Source organism: Vulpes lagopus, chromosome 11 (assembly GCF_018345385.1).
Source record: "Vulpes lagopus strain Blue_001 chromosome 11, ASM1834538v1, whole genome shotgun sequence".
Classification (NCBI taxonomy): Eukaryota; Metazoa; Chordata; class Mammalia; order Carnivora; family Canidae; genus Vulpes; species Vulpes lagopus.
This window is the reverse complement of record NC_054834.1, coordinates 37,898,784-37,919,073: the sequence shown is the minus strand read 5'-3', so window position 1 is coordinate 37,919,073 and position 20,290 is coordinate 37,898,784. Positions and strand designations below refer to the sequence as shown.

The window sequence follows — 20,290 nt, the reverse complement described above, 5'->3', positions numbered from 1 at the left end:
AGAGTTAAGGGAAGGGTTGCTTAGGGAGGCTAAGCTATTTCCCAAGGTCATACAAATAAATATCAACTCAGGCTTGGAACCTGGCAATCTCATCCCCCTACTACTACTGCTCCTCTTACTCATTTCTATCCTAACTTTCTCTGCTAAAATATTTAGGAATTCCACTCAAATTAAGACATGATGTACATGTTCTGGCCCTAAAAGCAATTAAGTTGAGCCTAATGAAAAGCTTAATATATATTTACTGGAAGTCAATTCCTGAAAGATACTATGCTTGGTACTTTGGGGGATAGAATAAGAAATGATATGTGCCTTTATTGCCTTTATGGAAGTAAGAAAAGGGTTAAACACAGGTCTAATTAAACAACAATTCAAGAGTTAAATAAAAGTGATAAACACCTCAAAAACTTTATGTCCAACAAATGGGATAGCCATACAGGAGCTTCTAGCAGAGGGCAAACACTCTGGCTAAAGTGAGTTCTAAAAGCTTTTTAGAGCAGCCAAGGTTTCTGTACAAAGAAGCTGGGTCTTGCATAAAAGTCAAAATGTGAAAAGGCCATGTCTCAGGAAGATGTTCCTGGTGGGGAAATGACATTTGCCAATGCCTTGGAGCAAGAAAAAGCAAAGTATAGTAAAGATATCCAAATAGATCCATATTCTGCTGTTATTGTTGTAACTGGTGAAAGCCTAATAGAAAACAAGCCTTCAAAAGGAGGTTCAGGCTTTGGATGCCACTCCAAGGGTTGAGGCTTTTGTGATGCCCAGTAGAACCATGGACATTTTTGTGTATTTACTGAGGGAACAATAAACATTGTATTTAGAAGAATTCCTCTAGAGTCACACATGCAATAGACCGGATTAGGGAAGACCATGGAGCTGAAAATACCAAAAGGAAAAAATAATAATTTTTAAGTCTCCTTTTCCCAGATATATAGTAACTCGTGATGGAGGCAGGGATGTAGGAATGCCACATTGCAGCAATAACATGGAATTCTAAGAGAGAAATACCTTTAACAGTTTTATATACTTTCTCTTCTTTAATAAAACAAATTTATGATGCTTAGGGCTGAGGTATGGCATCATAGGTCACTAGTTAGGAAAGCAAAGGATCTGTCCACCTTACAGAGATGGTCTGTAAGGGAAGCCATGAAAGACTTTCAAAAGCCTGCTACAAGTCCTAACTTACCTCTCTACTGCTAGTTTCAAAGGGGGCATGTATAGCCAAAGTGGGACAAAGTTTGCCAATTGGGGGAATAAAAAAAAGTCACATTCCTGTTTTGCATCTTGACTGTTTTGGTGTCAAAACCCTAGTTGGGATAGTGTACTATAGTTTCTACAGCACCCTGGGGGAGCTAGGCAAGGGGTCACTGAGATCTCTCTGCATAATTTCTTACAACTGCATGTGAATTTGTACCTGTCTTGACACATAACATTTCATCAAAATACAAAACAAAAGCTGTTACGTAGGGAAGTATGACAGATAAGAAGAGGCAAACACTTGAAAGTCAGAGGATATTTATGCTGAAAAATTAACAACAGCATGTATACTGTTCAATCCTCATGAAAAATCCCTGAAGGCAAAAAGAGTTTCAATTTTCCTTTACAGATGAGAAAATCAAGTTTGAGAAAGGTGAAATAACACGGCCAATGCACGACAGCTAAGAAATGTCAGAGCTATGGGTTGGTGTAACACAGAAACACTCGGACTGGACGGTACACAGACATTACACTCTCAACTTTTGTGCAACTGTTTTTTCTGTATTTTTAAATTATGTGATAAAACATAACATAGAAAAGTGCATAAAATGTTATGTCTTAAAGATGAACGTAAAAGCAAAAAGTCATGTAAGTATCACCAAGGTTAAAAAACAAAATATTGCCAGCACCCCATGAATTTTCCACATGTCCTCCCTCATTCCAACTCTTTCTCTTCTGCCCTGAAAACTGTGTTGGCTTTTAAAGAACGTTTTCCTTCCTTTTCCACTTAGGAATGCATCCGTAAATGATGTAATTAAGTTCTGTGTATTTTTCAATTTTATATTAATAGAATCACATAATATGCACTTTTAGGGGGCACCTGGATGACTCGGTAGGTTGGGCGTCTGACTCTTGATCTCAGTTGGGATCTTGATCTTGGCATCATGGGTTTAGGCCCCGTGTTGGGCTCTGCACTGGGTGTGGAGTCTACTTAAAAATATATGTATATGTATTTTTGCATCTTTTTTTATTCACCATAATAAGCATGAGTCCCATCCATTCTGTTACGGATAGTCATACTTCGCTCATTTCCATTGCTGAGTCCTATTCCTGCACAGCACGATTCATTCATTTATTCTATTGTTGCTATTTGGATTGCCTCCACCTTCTCTTACTACACTGTAGCTTTTTATCATTTTTTGTATGTGTGTCCTGAGGCATAAATGAAGTTTCCTAGTGCATAGATCCCAAGTGGAACTGTTGGGATATACTCAATTCTGCTAGACAACACTCAACTGTTTTTGAGAGTGCATCAATTCCCATTACAACCTATAGTGCATGTGAGTTCTCTTTGTTCTTTTTTTTTTTTTTTATGATAGTCACACACACAGAGAGAGAGAGAGAGGCAGAGACATAGGCAGAGGGAGAAGCAGGCTCCATGCACCGGGAGCCCGACGTGGGATTTGATCCCGGGTCTCCAGGATCGCGCCCTGGGCCAAAGGCAGGTGCTAAACCGCTGAGCCACCCAGGGATCCCCTCTTTGTTCCATATCCTCAAAAGGACTTTGTATAGTCACACTTTTAAATTTTGCCAGGGATGCCTGGGTGGCTCGGCGGCTAAGCGTCTGCCGTGGGCCCATCGAATCCCACATCAGGTTCCCTGCATGAAGCCTGCTTCTCCCTCTGCCCATGCCTCTGCCTCTTTCTCCGTGACTCTCATGAATAAATAAATAAATAAATAAATAAATAAATAAATAAATAAATAATAAATAAATAAATAAATCTTAAGAAAAAACACAAAACTTTGCCAGTATTACATATAGTAAAATGCTATATTATTTTGGTATTATTATTATTTTTTATTTTCCAGCTGAATAAAGAAGTTGAGCACCTTTCCTTATATTTACCAGTATCTACTTTATTTTTCTTTTGTGAAATGGTTTTTCAGATCTTTCCCCAGTACATTATTATTTTTGTAATATCTGTGAATATATTACCATTGATAAAATGTTTAAGAAAACAATGAGTGGAGTTTGGGGTTCATTTCTTCTAAGCTTAAGTTTATATATTAAAAAAAAATTATTGATATGTAGTTGACAATGCTATATTACTCTGAAGTGTACCACATGATGATACAATTCTATACATGACCCAGTGCTCACCATGATAAATGAAGGCACAGTCTGTCACTGTACAATGCTATTATAATTATTATTGGCTATATTCTGTCCCCAGTTTATTATTGATTCCTAAGAATACTTTATATATTCTGAACACTAGTCTTCTGACAGTCATGTATGTTACAAATATTATATCCCACTTTATTACTTATTTTTCAGGAACTTTAAACCACATTTTGATGAAAGAAGAGTTCTTAATTTTAGTCACCCTTTTTTAATCTGAATTTACCTAATTATCACTATTAATCATTTGCCCCCAAATCTCCTTTGTCTGATATTTAAATAGCTACACCAACTTTCTTTGCTTCTTTCTATCTTTTCTTTTCAACCTTTTGGTTTGCTTTTGTTTGAGAAGAAAGGGGCTGAGAGGGAGTTTAGGGGTCTTTCCACCAGCCTTGAGGACTCCTGAGGATCTAAGTGTTGGCTGCATCCTCTTTGGATGAATGAGAATCCATCTGAGGACTGTATACTGGACCAAGCACCTGACATCACTGTGGACATTGTTTAAGAGTAAATGGTTTGTTGGTGTTGATGAGAGCTTCACCAAAGAATGGACACTAGCCAGGTACCTGGTGGCCTTGTGGTGGTATGAGAGCTGTGATTTCATCCAATGACATTTGATTAAGCTTTTAGAAAAAAGGGATGGGGAACATACAGCCTTTCTCTCATGACCACACACCTTTAATACTTGGTCAGAAAAATCATGTTGTCTAAGCTTTTGTTTCCTTATCAATAAAATGGGGGTAATATTCCTTACCCTGGAGGTTTGATGGAGTTAATGTGAAAATCAAATAAGTGAGCACACAAGAAGGTACCTTAGGAATTAAGTGTGTCACATATACGAGGAATGAACTTAGAGTTGTCCCTTCCTTTTGGAGTAAATTAAAGCCTTATTTGGTGTGGGAACCTTGCCTTAAACTATCTCTTCCTATGCACATCTCTTGTCAAAAATAACCTGCCCATCTCTTGGAAGCACATTTTAGACAGGTCTGTATTCCCCACTGGTATGCTATCTGTCATCACCTAGCAGTTTCTTATACGTATGCTCTTTATTTAAGATTCCTTCCTATCCCAAACAAGTCTGGAGAGTACGATGTGAAAAACAACAACAACAACAACAAACAAAACAGGTACCTACCAAGTGCTTTAAAACACCTTTTGAAAAAAAAAATCTGCTGGATGTAGTGAATTTGGTTTTCGGTAGTTATCTGACTCATCAGTAAATATATATGGAGTACTTCCTATGGGCCAGACATTGTGTTCCAAGCTGGGAATACAGAACAGTCCTGGTCCTGCTTTCATAAAACTTTCAATCTAAGTGAGAAGACAGACTCAGTGGATTATGTGTGTGCAAAGATTATTATAGGAGAACTAGATGGAAAAGAAGAAAAAATGATAGTGGTGGGGGTGACAGAGGCCAACCTAATCTAGGTGGGTTAAGAAACTAAGCTGACCTGGGAAACTTGTGTTTAAGATGCACATGGCACTTGGACCTACTTCATCAAGAGAAAGAATGTCACAAATCATTATTTGATTGATTATCAAATAAATATTTATAATAATAGAAAGCTTTCAATGAGACATCAATGAGTTGGTTACTGTTTAAAAATTAAATACCACAGACTTAGTAGATAAGCAATCTTCATCTGGAACTTTTGAACACTGTTCTTATTTGCTTTTAAAATGTTTGGAGTGCCAAAACATAGTTTAATCAAATGGCATTTTTATGTGTTTACTTATGTAATTTTGCTATTCCCGGAATACATTTTACATTTATCTCTACATCCAGCCCCCAAATTATGTGTGTTCAGTGTGGGTTATACAAGATTTAAGAATCAGTTAAGGTCTCAGGTCTCAGAAGAAACTTGATGGTGACTCAAACTCATTTACAAAGTTATGGGCAGAGTTAAGGGAAAGCACTGGGCGGTAATGATGCCATGCCCAACTGGGTCATAGTCAGGCCTCCTAGGAGACCATGTTAACCATTAAAGTAGGAGCCCATAAACATCCTCAAACTTGCAAGGGAAAGGATGAGAACAGATTTGGGGAACCTGGACAAAGAGCTGGAGTTATGGGGCGCCTGGGTGGCTCAGTCCATTCCTTAAGCATCTGCCTTTGGCTCAGGACATGATCTCAGGGTCCTGGGATCGAGCCCCACATGAGGCTCCCTGCTTCTCCCTGCTTCTCCTCCTCTGCCTCCTTCCTGCCCCCTACTCCTACTCTCAATCTCTCTCTCAAATAAATAAATAAATAAATAAATAAATAAATAAATAAATTCTTAAAAAAAAAAAAAAGAGCTGGAAATATAGGAAAGGGCCATTGGGAAGGAGCTGTACCTCTTGATGGAGGAATATTGCCATGGAGCCCAGAGCCTGGTGGAAAGGGAACAAAGGCTTTACATCCTGAGACTCCAATCCCCTCCCACCCTGTCATCTCTGGATGCTGCTGCCAGAGCCCATGGACAAACCAAAAGGAGGCGAGAGAGAGAGAGAGAGAGAGAGAGAGAGAGAGAGAGCTCACTGATTCTGTGAGGAAAGATCAGCTTCGTGGGATACAGGAAAGAGTGGAAGAGCAAAGAGCGGATCCAGAGAAGCCTCAAAATATATACATCTAACATAAAAAAATTACGGTCATGCATTATGCTGCAGTGTTTTGTATTTTCTGTCCTTCTCTCTCGCTCATTCTCTCGTGCTAATAATTGGTAAACTAGCTCTAACACAATGAAACAATATTATGCTGTCTGGTAAGGGGGATCAGGGTATTTAATCCAGTTCTACAAAGTTGGTTTTTCAATCCACAAAATGGATCTTTAATTCCCACTGGCTCACCAGGGTAAGCAGTTTCAGGTTTATCACTTTTCTCCTTCCATGATGGTAGGATCTCAAAGGTGTTTAATTCTCACAGGGAAGCTGAATCATAATTGTCCACAAAGCACATCCACTGGGATGTGTATCTTTGTGCCTCTTCCTCCTGTTCTGTCAAATTGTGTTTCCTAAGGTGCTCAGTAGGTTGTCATCCATAACCAAGGAAATTCAATACAAGTACAATACGATGTAAATTTAATACAAGGTATCTCTATTTACACTGAAGAATTCTGTTTACTGTAAGAATTAAACAACAATGCTTTAGTGCGTCATAAAAATAACACGGATAGTGAATATAGATGCTCCAAGCATATTTGTTTGGTTCCTTTTTTTTTTTTTTCCAGTACAGCCTGGCAATATGAATATCAACTGTGGGCTTTCCCCCAAGGTCCAGATGTTGATTGAATGTGGCAGATATCTCCCTGTGTGAATACTTGATCCTTCAATTAAAAAGGAAAAGAGAGAACAGCTTTCACATTGTGGAATAATGCCTTATTACTGTTATGCTCTCCTAAAAATGGAATCAACGGAATCTAAAAAAGATTGTGCTTGGGAAATCCTACCTGACAAACTGATAGGAGGTGTTTCATAAAAGTTACACAAGGTTTGCTCAAAACTGTCAGGCAGTTTTCCTAAGTGATTCACTGAATTCTATAATCCATTTCTCCTATTAAAACTGAGCATTTCCCAGAAAGAGAATCGAATCGCATTGTGGCTGTTTAAAAATAAAGTTAGTTCAACATAAAAAGTGGGAAAAAAAATAGTTATTTCTTCAAAACCAGAGAAAAATCAGAACAGAGATCTTAGGAATGTTGAGTGTTGTCACTGAGAATGATGCATCAAACAAGTCAAAGTATCTAAAAAAGAATTTTTTTTTTCATGTGGCTAGATGGAATCCTGATTTATGAGCTTTTCTACAAAAAGTAGAAGCAGGAGAGTATAGTAAATAAAATCCTGCATTTTTTGAGTCATTCACACCTTGTTTGGTATTACATTCCTACTTTACTAGTTGTCTTGAGAAATTAATACTTATAAATCGGAGTTTCTACATCTGAATGTTAGAATAGCAATACCCATATCATGGCTGGTTGTGAGGATTAAAATGCCGTGCACACAGTTCTAAGCTGTATCTATTATTACTACTATTACCATCAGGGTTGGTAGGAAATCAAATACTTCTTTCTTTGTATGGGTGAATCACTTCGTATTTACATACACACCTTTGCACGTATATATTATAAAAGCCTATTTCTTTCTTATCATCTCTTAATGTGAAGGAGGACATATACAGAATGTGTATAAAATTCTGTAATTATTTCTCAACCACCCATTTCTGAAATCATACATATGGTTGAAAACTAAACCAAATGGGGGCACCAGTGTGGCTCAGTTGGTTGAGCATCCGACTCTTGGTTTCGGCTCAGGTCATGATCTCAAGGTCGTGAGATTGAGCCCGGTGCTCAGCCTGTGCCCAGCTCCTAGCTCAGTAGGGAGTCTTCTCAAGACTCTCCCTCTCTCTCTGCCCCTCTCCCTGCACTTGCTCTCGCTTGCTCTCTCTTAAATAAATAAATGAAATCTTAAAAAAAAGACAAACTGAACTAAATGCTCTTTCAATCATGCTCTACTGGCTTCAAGGTACTATGTATAAGTCTGCAAAGACAATCAACTTCCTAAATTCTTTCTGTTCTTATCGACACAGTTGCCATTGTCTTAGTACATATCCGTATATGAGTTCTCAAAACACCGGCCCAGTACAAGAAGCTGAATTAGGAAAATATTTTCATAGGTCCCTTAAGTACTCTTTGTCTTCTCATGAGGTCCCTGGGACCCTGCCTAATGGGTGCCCAGCTCTCCTTTTTCCCTGCGCATCTTGACATTACCTGATCTTGATGGCAGTAACAATCTGCCCTTTCACACTGAGGTGTGCAAAGCAGACCCAGTTTCACATGGTCTCTTCAGAATCTCAACAAATCACTGGGCTGAGGAAATCTTATGCCAAACGATCGAGTCTTTGAGCCTTCTGAAGCCCAAGGGGGAGATGCCTTTCTGCTGCCTTTGAAATCATTCACCTAAGTTATATAATTCTAAAACAATCATAAATGTGTGTTTACATGTGTTGTATGATTGCATATGCCTATGCTTCTGACATCCACACAATCACCATGTTATTATTGTCCCTATCATCAGTAAACATTAATTCCTTTAACAGCTACCCATGACAGGCACCCTGCCAATTGCTGTCACTAGGGAACAAGGCACATCCCTACCCTTATGTGGGTCACAATCTAACAGGGAAACTGTTTTAGTAAATTGACTTAGGTAAGGATAGTGAATTGTTACAAGCAATCGTAAATATTAATAAAGGATGAGAATTTCATATTCTCTATTTCTAGTTACTATTTTAAAAATATTTTAATTACTTTCAAATGTCACTCAATGTTATGCTAGGTAACAAGGAATAAATTTGCTGTAGTCAGATGTTTATGCTGATTTTAGCACGGGGGACTTCAAGTGTGAGCAAATAAAACATATTTACAGATTCTAAGGCCTTGGCTTCTGAAAGGGACTATGGCTCATGAGATTTTGAGAGCTCTCAAAAGCATAATTATAATCATGCAATTGTAATCTTCACAACACAGGTCACTAAATTTATTAGACAGCAATCCTTTGTGCTACTAGCTCATCGATGGCTGGTGGTATGACAAAGAAAGAGTCCAGGTGCTACACAATAAAGGGTTCTTATCTACCTAAAAGTGGCTCTTATTCAGGTTTAAAAATCTGGGTTTAAAAATCCTGCCTGAAATTGCAGCATGCAGAGAACACCTTTGCCAGAGGGAACGTGGATGCCAAGCGCTCTGATTAGAGAGACAGAGCTAGAGTGTCACATCATTTTTTCAGGTAAGTGAGGCAAGGATCTAGAATTAAGTAGGACACGTTTGAAGGAAAGCAAAACCTTAGGTGTGAATCAAGTGATAAAGACCCGGTACTTAAAGACTACTTGGGTGGCTCAGTCGGCTAAGCAGCTGTCTTTGGTTCAGGTCATGATCCCCGGTTCCTGGGATGGAACCCTGTGTAGAGCCCCTTGGTGGGCTCCCTGGGGAGCCTGCTTCTCCCTCTCTCTCTCTCTCCACCCCTCTCCCCACACTCATGCTCTCTCTCTCTCAAATAAATAAATAATTTTTTTTAATTTTTTTATTTTTTTTTATTTTTTTTTATTATTATTATTATTTTTTTAATAATTTTTTTTTTTAAAAAAGACTACTTGGTAGACTAAGGCAATTAATAGCAAGTAGCATTATTTATAATAGCAAAATCATGGAAACATAAACATCCACTGATAAAATATGGGTCACATAAGCTGTGGTTTTAGTCACCAGGATTCCATTGCCTTTTGAAACATTAGAGCTGAGCCCTGCTTCCCTGTCAGGGAAAGAGGTCTCCACCACATTGTTAAGTGAGAAAAGCAAGCTGCACAACAGGCCAGCTAGTATAATCTGATTCTGGTTTAACAAATGTATATTTTACATATTTGTCTTTGATATCTGTGTTTGATGACTTTAGATACCACATATATGTGGAATCGTGCTGTATCTTTTGGTGACTGGCTTCCTTTAGTTAGCATGATGTCCTCAAGGTTCATCCATGTTGGAGCATGTGATAATTTCTTTTTTTAAGGGCAGAATAATATTCCATTGTATATATATACACACCACATTTTGTTTCCATTCATCCATCTGTGGACACTTGGGTGTCTTCCATCTCTTGGCTAATGTGAGTGATGCTACAGTGAATGTGGGTATACAAGAATCTCTTCAAGATCCAGCTTTCAATTTTTTTGGACAAATACCCAGAAGTGGGATTGTTGGATCACACAGTAATTTTATTTTTAATTTTTTGAGAAAGTTTCCATACTGTTTCCTATAATGGCTGCCCTATTTTACATTCCCACCAATGGTGCCCAAGGGTTCTGATTTCTTGACATCCTTGTCAACATTTGTTATTTTCTGTGCATTTGTTTTTTCTTTTGATAGTGCTAATCAGCAAAGGTTTAATTGAGCATCTATTATGTGGGTCAGGCACTATTCTTAGAACCGCTGGTACAGCACAGAACAAAAGTTCCAGAACAGGAAAAATTCTCAGAGCACACGAAGCATGCCCTGAAGCAAAGAGCAAGCTTCCCAGCATAAGCTATAAAGTAGGAGCAGGTTGGGAGACAACAAAGAGAATGGAAATCAGAAGGGCAAGGGGCCATTCTCTTAGCCACTGGATCAGGATTATCATAAGACTCTGATGAGTCACAAGTGACTGTTTAAATCAGAATCATTTATGAAAAGCAGACAACCTGTTACCTAAGCCATGCTGGCTAAAGGCTACCAATTGCTTGACAGGCAAGAACTAGACATTTATATCAGAACTTTTTATATCTCTCACATGTTGTCACATATGGACACATATTTGGAAACATACATACTTCCTATTACCAAAAGTGGGTTTATTATTTCTTCATATTTTTTTTCATGTTAGTAAGCCCTAGTGAAATGTTCTATTTAGGTGTATAACTCACTAAAAGAGTCAAGATTTTGGATCCCAGAGCGTGCAAACCTGTGCAAGAAGCATCTGTTACACAACATGTCAGTCTAAATGCATATGTATCTCTGGAGCTGCCACATGTAATGAAGACCCAGAGGGATGACACTCCCACATCCTATAGGGCTCCTCAGAGAGCTTCTTCTCCATACATTTGGCACCTTATTCACATCCCTACCTTACGGTTATTTGTTCCCTCAAGGAATCCCTGTATCTTGAAGATCAAGGATTAGGCAAATTCATCTTGGTATCATCAGAATGATTGCACCAAGTGGACCATCAAAAAATATACTTTGAATAAACAAATCCAGATTTTTGCAGGGTGTGAGGAAGCTCTTAAAGTTATCTGGGTGAGAAATATCAGTGACCTTCATTAGAGGAGTACAGTTGGGGGTCATGGGGGTAAGACAAGTCAGGAGTGAGCAAGGGCTGATGTCAAGAATGCCACCCAGGTTTTCTGGCTGGCGTGACTGGATTGTGCTAATCAGGAAAAGGAGAAACACAGGAGAAAGGGCAGGTAGAGGGGCAGAGAACATGTGGAGAAATCAATTTGGATATGCTCAAAGTAAAGGATAATAAAAATCCATGTGGAGGTCTCAAGAAAGGGCCTAAGGAGAGCGGTCTCAGGTAGAGTGAACTTTAAATACTCATGAGCATTTTAGGATAACCAGGCCAAAGGGACATTTTGATTATTCAGGACTTTTGGTGGATACTACAGTCTACTTCTTCAGTCAGTGCCACTAAGATGGTTCCAATGATCAGATAAGTTTGAGAAACACTATTTAAAATAATTTGAGAGGGTTTCTTTAGTAACATAAGGATGAAACCTATTTTATGCTGCAATGTATTACTCTTCTGCAGAAGACTCAAAAAATAAAAAGCAACTAAAATATAGCATAAATTGCAACATGGGCCTAGTTCCATTAAATTTGACCTACGTATACCTTAGAAGAAAATTAAAAATTCTTAATTCAAATGCAAAAATGCAAATTCTTAAAGGAAAAACCTAGTGTCAGACCCCACACAGCTAAACAAATATGGTTCAGAAACAAATACATTTCAAACAAATATGTTCCAGGAATTGGCCCACAACTACTTCTGTTCTTTCTGTCGATATCATCAGAGAGTCAGCACTCTACAGTATACATGCTCTTGATCAAATGCAATTTTTCGCAAGAGACAACTAAGTGAACAAAATATAATTAGTTGCCAACAGAAAGTACAACACACTCTTAGGCTCTGTGAAAGGAAAGAGAAATGATGGATTTGTGGTCATTATCATCTGTTGGGCACGCTGGACACATACCCAGATAAATTTGAACCTAGGACGATCAAGAAAAGAGGAAAAGCTTCACTAGACTCAAGGAGAGTGGAACAATTTTATGAAATAAGATGCCCACATTTGGAGACCTGGGTGGCTCAGTGTGTTAGGCTTCAGCCTTCAGCTCAGGTCATGATCTCTGGGTCTTAGGATCGAGCCCCAAGTCTGGCTCCCTGCTCAGCGGGGAGTCTGTTTCTCCCTCTCTCTCTGCCAATCCTCCCCCTGCCTCCCCACCACTTGTACTCTCTCTCTCTCTCAAATAAATAAATAAAATCTTAAAAAAATAAAAAAGAGGCCCATGTTTACTTTTGAGGAATGAGTTAGGTTTGCACAGGTAAATATGCAAAGAAAATAGGGGTTGTCAACTCCAATTTTATAATCAAGAGAATCAGGGCTCACAGAATTTAGTACATTTCTCAAAGTAACACATTACCACACAGCAGAGATCATCTTTGTCTCTAGGCCTATTTGACTCCGCACCCACATCTTGCAACCCTACAGTAAGTCACATGTATTCTAGAAAGGAATATGTGTCACAAGGCTCTGTAAATGCAGCTTGAGTCATAAATTGAGAGTGATCTGAATATCAGACTAAATAATTTGTATTTTATTCTTTAAGTTTTTAGGGGGAAGTATGGGGGCTTTACAAATAAATAGAGGAGAATTTTTAAAAAATTTTTTAGAGGAGAATTTTTTAACAACAATCAGATTATCCCTCTCCAGACGATAGACAATAAAAATCAAACCCTGGAAAATGTGGGGAAAGTGAAGAGAGAAGGAGTGGCGCAAAAGTTGGTTACTTTTTAAATGAACACTATTACCTTTTAAGTGTCTAACCACTGCCCCACAATAAAAATTTTGAAATCTCTGATGTGATTAAACATAAGAAAATTAGAAAATTCTGATGTGATTAAACACAAGACTTTTGAATACAATGAAAGTGTTACGGAAATCTCCAAAACCTCTCAAATTCTTTTTGGTTCAATGAATATATTTTAAAACTGCTTGTAAATGCACAGAACATAATATACAAATGTGATTTGAAATGTCAAAAGTAATTCTCTGGTCTGCCTGGGATTCTGAGTACAGTTTGTGGTTCCAGGTGCCACAACACATGGGTATGAAGGAGAATGTTCTACTATGTAAATCCTGTAATAGCAATGAACAGCAATCCAATTGGAATAAATCACTAACATTTGCATTGCCACCTATGGACTAGATACATTTGTGGAGCACAAAGTATGACAAGATTTTCTGACTGTTTAATGTAAGTATCAAATAGAGATCCATTTATTTTTTTATTAGGAAATTTGTAACAGTACAGGCATCACTTCAATAACGGAGATAATCACTCACTCTAATTATTTGAGCTCTCTCCATTACCTCAAACATATCTAATGCATTTGCCAAAAGTTTAATTAAAATGAGATGACTGGAATAATTAATACCATAGTAAACATAAGACAAACTAATAAAATTTACATTTTTTCCCTTCCATTCTTTTTGGCTATGCTAAATGAGGCCATCTCAATTTTCAGTAACAAGCTACTTAAAACAATTCCTATGATGTTACAAGTCTTGAAAAGGGAACAAAATTTGATGTTAAATAAGTTTCCTGCCAGTGTGGAATAATGACACCATATTGTGTGAAACTTAAAGATATTTCCAATAAATGAATGAAGTAATTCCTACCTCCAAGGTATTACAAATTCTTTAGAACAAGATCTTATTTTAGTCAACTTTAACTGGTTAAATTAATTCTCTAAACTGTGCAAAGATGTGTATATCACTTAGGAATATATACAATCTACTTGAAGTATAAATGACTATGTATTTAATATACACACTTTAAAAACTGCAGGTTGAAGTATCTACATATAATATATTAAAAACACAGAGTTCCAAGTGGTGGTCTCTTTTAAGAAAAACTTATTAAAGCAAAAGCATTTTGAAATACATTATGTGCATGGACTTTCCATCTCTCTACTTCTCCGAGAATGAACTAATGACTGTCCAAAACAAAAAGTCATTGAAAATATAGCATCACTGTCATAACAGCACTTCGTTCCTCATCTGTTCTCTACACCTCTTCTGGACCATATTGAACAATAAGATGCAGTACACAAGAACTATCAAAAGGGAGCACTTTTGAGCCACCAAAATTGTGTGTTAGCCTAAAAACTACAATCTCCCAACTGCAGACAATGATACGATCTCAGGTATTTTATGTGCTAAAATGATCATTAAAAATTAAGCACCACATATAAGCTGCCATTTCGAATATTAATTTACCTTTGCTAATCATCTTTTTAACTTGAGGCTAAAAGAGTTCACTTACCATTTGGATATTCAGGCTCAGTCCAAGAGATGTTAAAGGAGTGAGGTGAAGAGGAGTGCGCTTTGGGAGTTGGCACACCTTCGGGTGCCCCCTCATCAGTCAGGGCCTCACTGGCCTCGCTCACTGTGCACCCGCCCCCTGTACAAGCCTGAGGAGAAATGCAAAAAAACACATTTCACTCTAGGTCCCAAAAGTTTTAGTAGAGCATCGAAAAAAGAGAATTCATAATAAGAGTTCCAGATTCTTTGAAATACAGCTTTCTTGATTCCCCACCCCTCACCCACCACCACCAAATAAATTTGTTTCAATGCTGATGTTTGACATTTAATTTGTTTGCTTTTTAGGGCACAAGACAGCCATTTCTGATAGCTAGAAAACAACCCCAAACGTACGCATGTATGAATTACAAGTACATCCTATGTTGGAGCCCTGAGATAGGGCATGTATGATCTAGGTGAATAGCCCTGATGAAATTAGCCTTGCACAGAGTTTCCCAGAATGAATTAAGTGCACGCACGCGCATACACACATGCATGTGCACACACTCCATGAGGGCTGTATAGAGACTGAAACCACTTCGAGGTAAAACAAGTGATTTTGAGTAAGAGAAAAGATCTACAACAAATATAATTGCCTCTTATTGCTATAGTGTGACCAATATGTTTAAAGTATAATACAACGTGAAATTGAATAAAATAGTATTTCTCATATATCAGCAACAAAGCAGTTGTTGAATGACTGTTTAAAGGCTTAAAGGGTCGAGTCACTGACTCATGTGCCAGAGGAAATGGGCTCATTACACGGCCAACAAACATAGTGATCATAGAATCCTCTCATTCCCTAATAAGGTATTAATAATGCCATAAATGAAAACCTGGATGTGAAAGATACCCGGGGGGCTCAGTTGGTTGAGCATCTGACTCTTGATTTCAGCTAAGGTCATGATCTCAGGGTCATGGGACCGAGCCCTGTGTCAGGCTCTGGGCTCAGCATGGAGTCTGCTTGTCCCACTCCCTCTGCTTTTCCCCCTGATCGAATGGACATACATTCTCTCTCCCCCTCTCTCTCTTTCAAATAAATAAATGAATTTTAAAATAAAAAGTTACCTGGAAACTGCTGTGTGCACTCTCATAATTAACTGCAAGTAATTCCAAGATAAATGTTTAAGTGTATTAGGAAAATATTTTTGTTACCTTATTGGATAAACATTTCTCTAAGAAGCCAAGATAGACCCACAGGGTTTTTCCAGACTATATTTGCTAGCAAATATTAGCAATCATATCTTTATATAACACAGATATTTGAAAACCCCACTTAACCTTTGTTCTGTATCTCTTTAGGTTCCAGCTGTAATTTACACAATCAAATTTAAAAACATTCCAAAAAGCACGAAAATTTACCGAAAACCGATTGAGAAATGAAGCAAAATCATAGGACAATGTAAAAAGTGGATAGTTATTTTGTCCATTTTCAGGGAAGGTAGAAATTGCTAGTATAAAAAAATTTAAAAACCTTTTTATTTCTTTGGGCCTTCCCCCACTTTTCAGCTTGATATTGAGGGAACAACCTTTTGATACTTAATACAGTTGAAATTCTTTTCCCTAAAAATAAGAGAGAGTTGACTTAATTTAAATGATATTTTCTTACATTGCAGTATACTATTTGCCAAGTTGTTGCAAAGTCTTTATTATAAATGTAAATATTAAATGGTCAGTAGACATGGAGCTCAATTTCATGTTTTCTTGTAAGAATACAACAGTAGCCAAATCTTCAGGATAATTTCTCATCAGCATAAGCAAGTTTCTGATGGGTTAAACTGTAGCTTGGCCATGAAATTGCATTAAGATTGGGACCTAATTAACCTCTGTGGGTTCCCTCTAATTCTCAGCTGCAGCATGTGCATATATATGGAAGAGATAAACCATCCTCTTCCTAAGAACAGAATCTTTGCAAATAAAGAGGAATCAATTGAGCTTGTGGCCAAACTATGACTCAAAGCTCTAGGACATGTCATTGTTAGTGCCAGAAATAACTACCTGAACATTAAAACAGAAAAATTAAAAACAAACCAAACATTTCAAACATGCTAAAAGTCCACTAGAAAACATGTCATGAAAAGAGACCAAGTGGGAAGGCCAAATTATCAAAGGAAAATGATAGAACATTCTTTTCAGTCCTCAGAGAAAGAGAAATCTGTTCACTTGCAGTTCCTAGATTTTTTTTCTTTAGGAGGGGAAAAATGTTGGAGCATATTCTTGTTACACTCATAACACATTGGGGTTTAATTCCAGTAGTCTATTTGTCACTATTATTTCTCTTATTATGTCCTAAGAATTGTCCCCAGGTAACTCTTCTCAAAGAAACATTGTACTACAAGATATGTAATTATATATATATATATATATATATATATATATATATATATATATATATGCTTAAAAATAAAATGTGAATTGAAATTTACTTTGTTTTGAGAATTTTAGGATGTTTTTAGAATTTTAGGATGCCTTTTGGGATAAATAAAGACATCCTCTGGTTTGGAAGGATTGATCTTTGGGCTATGTCATCTAAGATCCAAAAACTCATAATTTGACAAAGGAGGCTTCCAAGAATCCAAGGAGTTTACAAGAGAATTTTTCTTGCAAATAAAACAGAATTTATAAAGAGGCTGCTGAATAACAGAGTTACCTGTAAAACATTTTATTTGGTTTTCTTCCAATTTTTTTTGCATGTATTTAGAGGTGGTAGGTGAGCAATTCCTTCAACAAGGAAATAAATGCTATTAAAGTCGCTTCTGATTGGTCAAATCTAATTGATATTATCTAAATTAAATTGGACCAATAAGCATCTTGTTTGACCTACTAGCACCAGAGGTCACTGCATGCAATGCAACTGAATGCTGATTAAAAGTCTGGTTTGGAAAAACTAAACAAAATAGTGGGATTTTGATTAAAGATGCCTTTTGAAGAGACAAGGTCTTTGAAAGCCTCTGAGCCTTTACAATAAAGTATTTTAATCCATCTCCTATAGCTTTTCTCAAGCTATTTAAAATTTTTTTTATTTAAAAATTTTTGTTTTTGTTAAATGACAAAGTCACACTACCACCCCTGAAATGGCCAGTAACTTCTGGTTAAACAGGACTCTGAATTTTGGTATAAGGAAATGAGTAACTAATCAATGTGTATCGATTATTTTGAAATGATGACTATTAGAAACATCCAAAGCTAGCATTCCCATTTTCAATAGTTTGTTTCCAGGTAAGTAAGCTCTGAGGATATTAATGCAGCATACCTTAAAGTATGAAGTAAAAGACCAAGGCCATGTTACTATAAATGATCTTTTGAAAAATTAAGCTCATCATTTCCAAGAATCTTTCCAGGAAAAGTATTTAACATTTAACATTCATCAAGAGGCAAATGTCTCACGGAAATATGAAAATTATCAAACCATACATATCTTGCTACTTGTCTGTCTTACTAGCTTCTTCATTTAATTACTGACTTATTATCTTTATTCAGAGCTACCACATTCCACAATACCATTTGTTGAGTATACTGACACATTATGCTGTTTCTTCTAGGAGAAAAAGCATATGCTTGGAACCACACAGTCCCCGACTCTGACATTTTACAGCAAATCATTTAATTCATATCAGAAATCTCAGATTCTTTATGAAATATATATACTTAGTATTCCTTCATTCATCCATTTATTCAAGAATTGTTTGCTGAGCTTCCAGTTTCTACCAGGCACTGTGCTTGACTCTGCGGACAGAATTTTGAAAGATTCTGTCTCTACTCTTCAGGAATTTATAATCCAGTTAACAGGAAAAATTAAATGAAGCCACTTACTTGAAGTAACACAGTCTCTGAATCTAGAGTAAATCACAGTGGTTTGAATTCTCATGTATCTTCTTCTATTATTTAAGGCTTTGCTATCTGTGTGTTTTATTTTCCAGAACTTTCAACATGCTAAGACTACCTATAAAGGCAACTTTACTTGGCTGAGAACCTAATTTCCATCTACTAATCTAATGACCTTGAAAGCCAGTTATTATGTCGAAACTGACATATACAATAATCCTTCAATTAACCAAGATGAATCTAAAATGTTCCGGTTCACTTAATTTACTTGTTATAGAGTTAAGAAAAAAGACCTTTTAGTTGAATACTTTCTAAAAAAAAATATTAGTGTATTTTCTCCACTAATAAATACAGTGAAATCAAAAATAATGTGAGCAAATTTATTTCCCTAACAAGAGTTAGGGCAAGGACTTCCACATCTTTATGACGTCCTGCATCAACATTATTCAGTGGCTGACAGATCTCATTTGACTCCATAGAATATTGTTTGGGATCACAGAATGATTTAGTGTCATGGAATTTTTAGGGCTCAAAGAGACGTTAAAAATAATTTCATCCAAAGCCCTAATTTTAGGCTTAAAGAACATAAAAATCAGTGCAATTAAGTGAATTTGTCTTTGGTTACACAGTTAGTAGCAAAATCTGAATTGAAACTCAGGGGACTAGACTCCCAATGTAGTGGTATTTATTTTTCAAGATATTATAGATGTATAAAACATTGGAGATTGAGTAGATTTTCACTGATTGCCCAGAATATCTTAAAAATTGCCTTGGGAGTAGAACTTTGTTTCACATTTGCCTCCTGATAACACCAAAGAGCACAACAATTTCTGTTTAATTTTGGTTGTTTCTATGCAAGAGAGTCTTTTCTGGGTTTTGATATTACCACTGTTTTGAGAATAGTGTGGATTTCTGTATTAGTTTTTGAAAATCAAGTTAATACATTTCTCACATCTTGAGTAATACAACTAAGCAATCAAAGATGCTGTTTTATAAGCCTATCCGTGTGCTGAACACCTAGGCACATGGAGTCAGTTCTGAATAGGATTTTAAACATTGTCTGATTGTCCTTGTTTTGTGGTGTCAGGTCAGACAGTTAGCAATAGTTGAATGTAGTTTATTTTCTCGTGGTATAATATTTAGAGCATTCAAGAGCATGTTAAGTAAAATGAATGCATACACAGTGTCTACATAAATGTAAATTTATTCATAATCAAGAGCAGAATATTTTCTATGGCATTTATCAAAGCAAATATCCTTATATAGGTATTGCTATAAAATGAAGAGTGTGTTTAAAACAAATAGGGACAATCTCATGTTTATATTCAGTTATTTTCAGATGTGCTATTAAACTTAAAAAAGATTATATTTCATCAAAAAACAAAGGGAACCACTGAGTATAAATTCCACAGTAATATCAAGGTCTTTTAAAAGACCTTTGTATAAAAGTGCTATTTTGCATTAAAAAATGCTATTGTCTGTCTAAAGACCTCTAAAGTATGTTGATTCTAGGGTTTTATTAAGTGACTGTTCTTTTGAGATAGAAGTGTAATGTAAACCAGACTATAATAACAATCCAGAATATCTGGGGGTCATTTAAACCTTCATTTTAATATATAAGACCTAAATTTTCATACTGTACATTGTTTTCCAAATGAATACAAGCTCCATGGGGAAATAACCTTATTAATTCAGGCATTTTAGAAAAGGCCCTTACCAATTATGACATTCTGGAAATAATAAAGAAGAAATAATTTCTAATAATCCCAAATTAGATTTGGGGAAAATCTACTGACTCAGATTGTTATGCTATCATTTTTGCATAATACAAAATAAATAGGCAGGTATTAGGTCACATTCCCATTTACAGTGTGAAGTGAGTTTTCGTCTCAATAGCAATACATGTGTTTCGGGTTTTGGGTTTTTTTTAAGTGAGGGAGA

The 20,290-nt window shown here is 36.6% G+C and overlaps 1 protein-coding gene across 1 annotated transcript in view; it reads right to left on the bottom strand.

Moving 5' to 3' along the window:
• The window catches only part of USH2A (usherin), a 689,554-nt gene that overhangs the window by 319,768 nt on the left and 349,496 nt on the right, over positions 1 to 20,290 (bottom strand). The window contains exon 34 of the mRNA XM_041722698.1: positions 14,487 to 14,634. Coding sequence (XP_041578632.1) covers positions 14,487 to 14,634 — 148 coding nt within the window. The remainder of the gene's footprint in view (positions 1 to 14,486; positions 14,635 to 20,290) is intronic.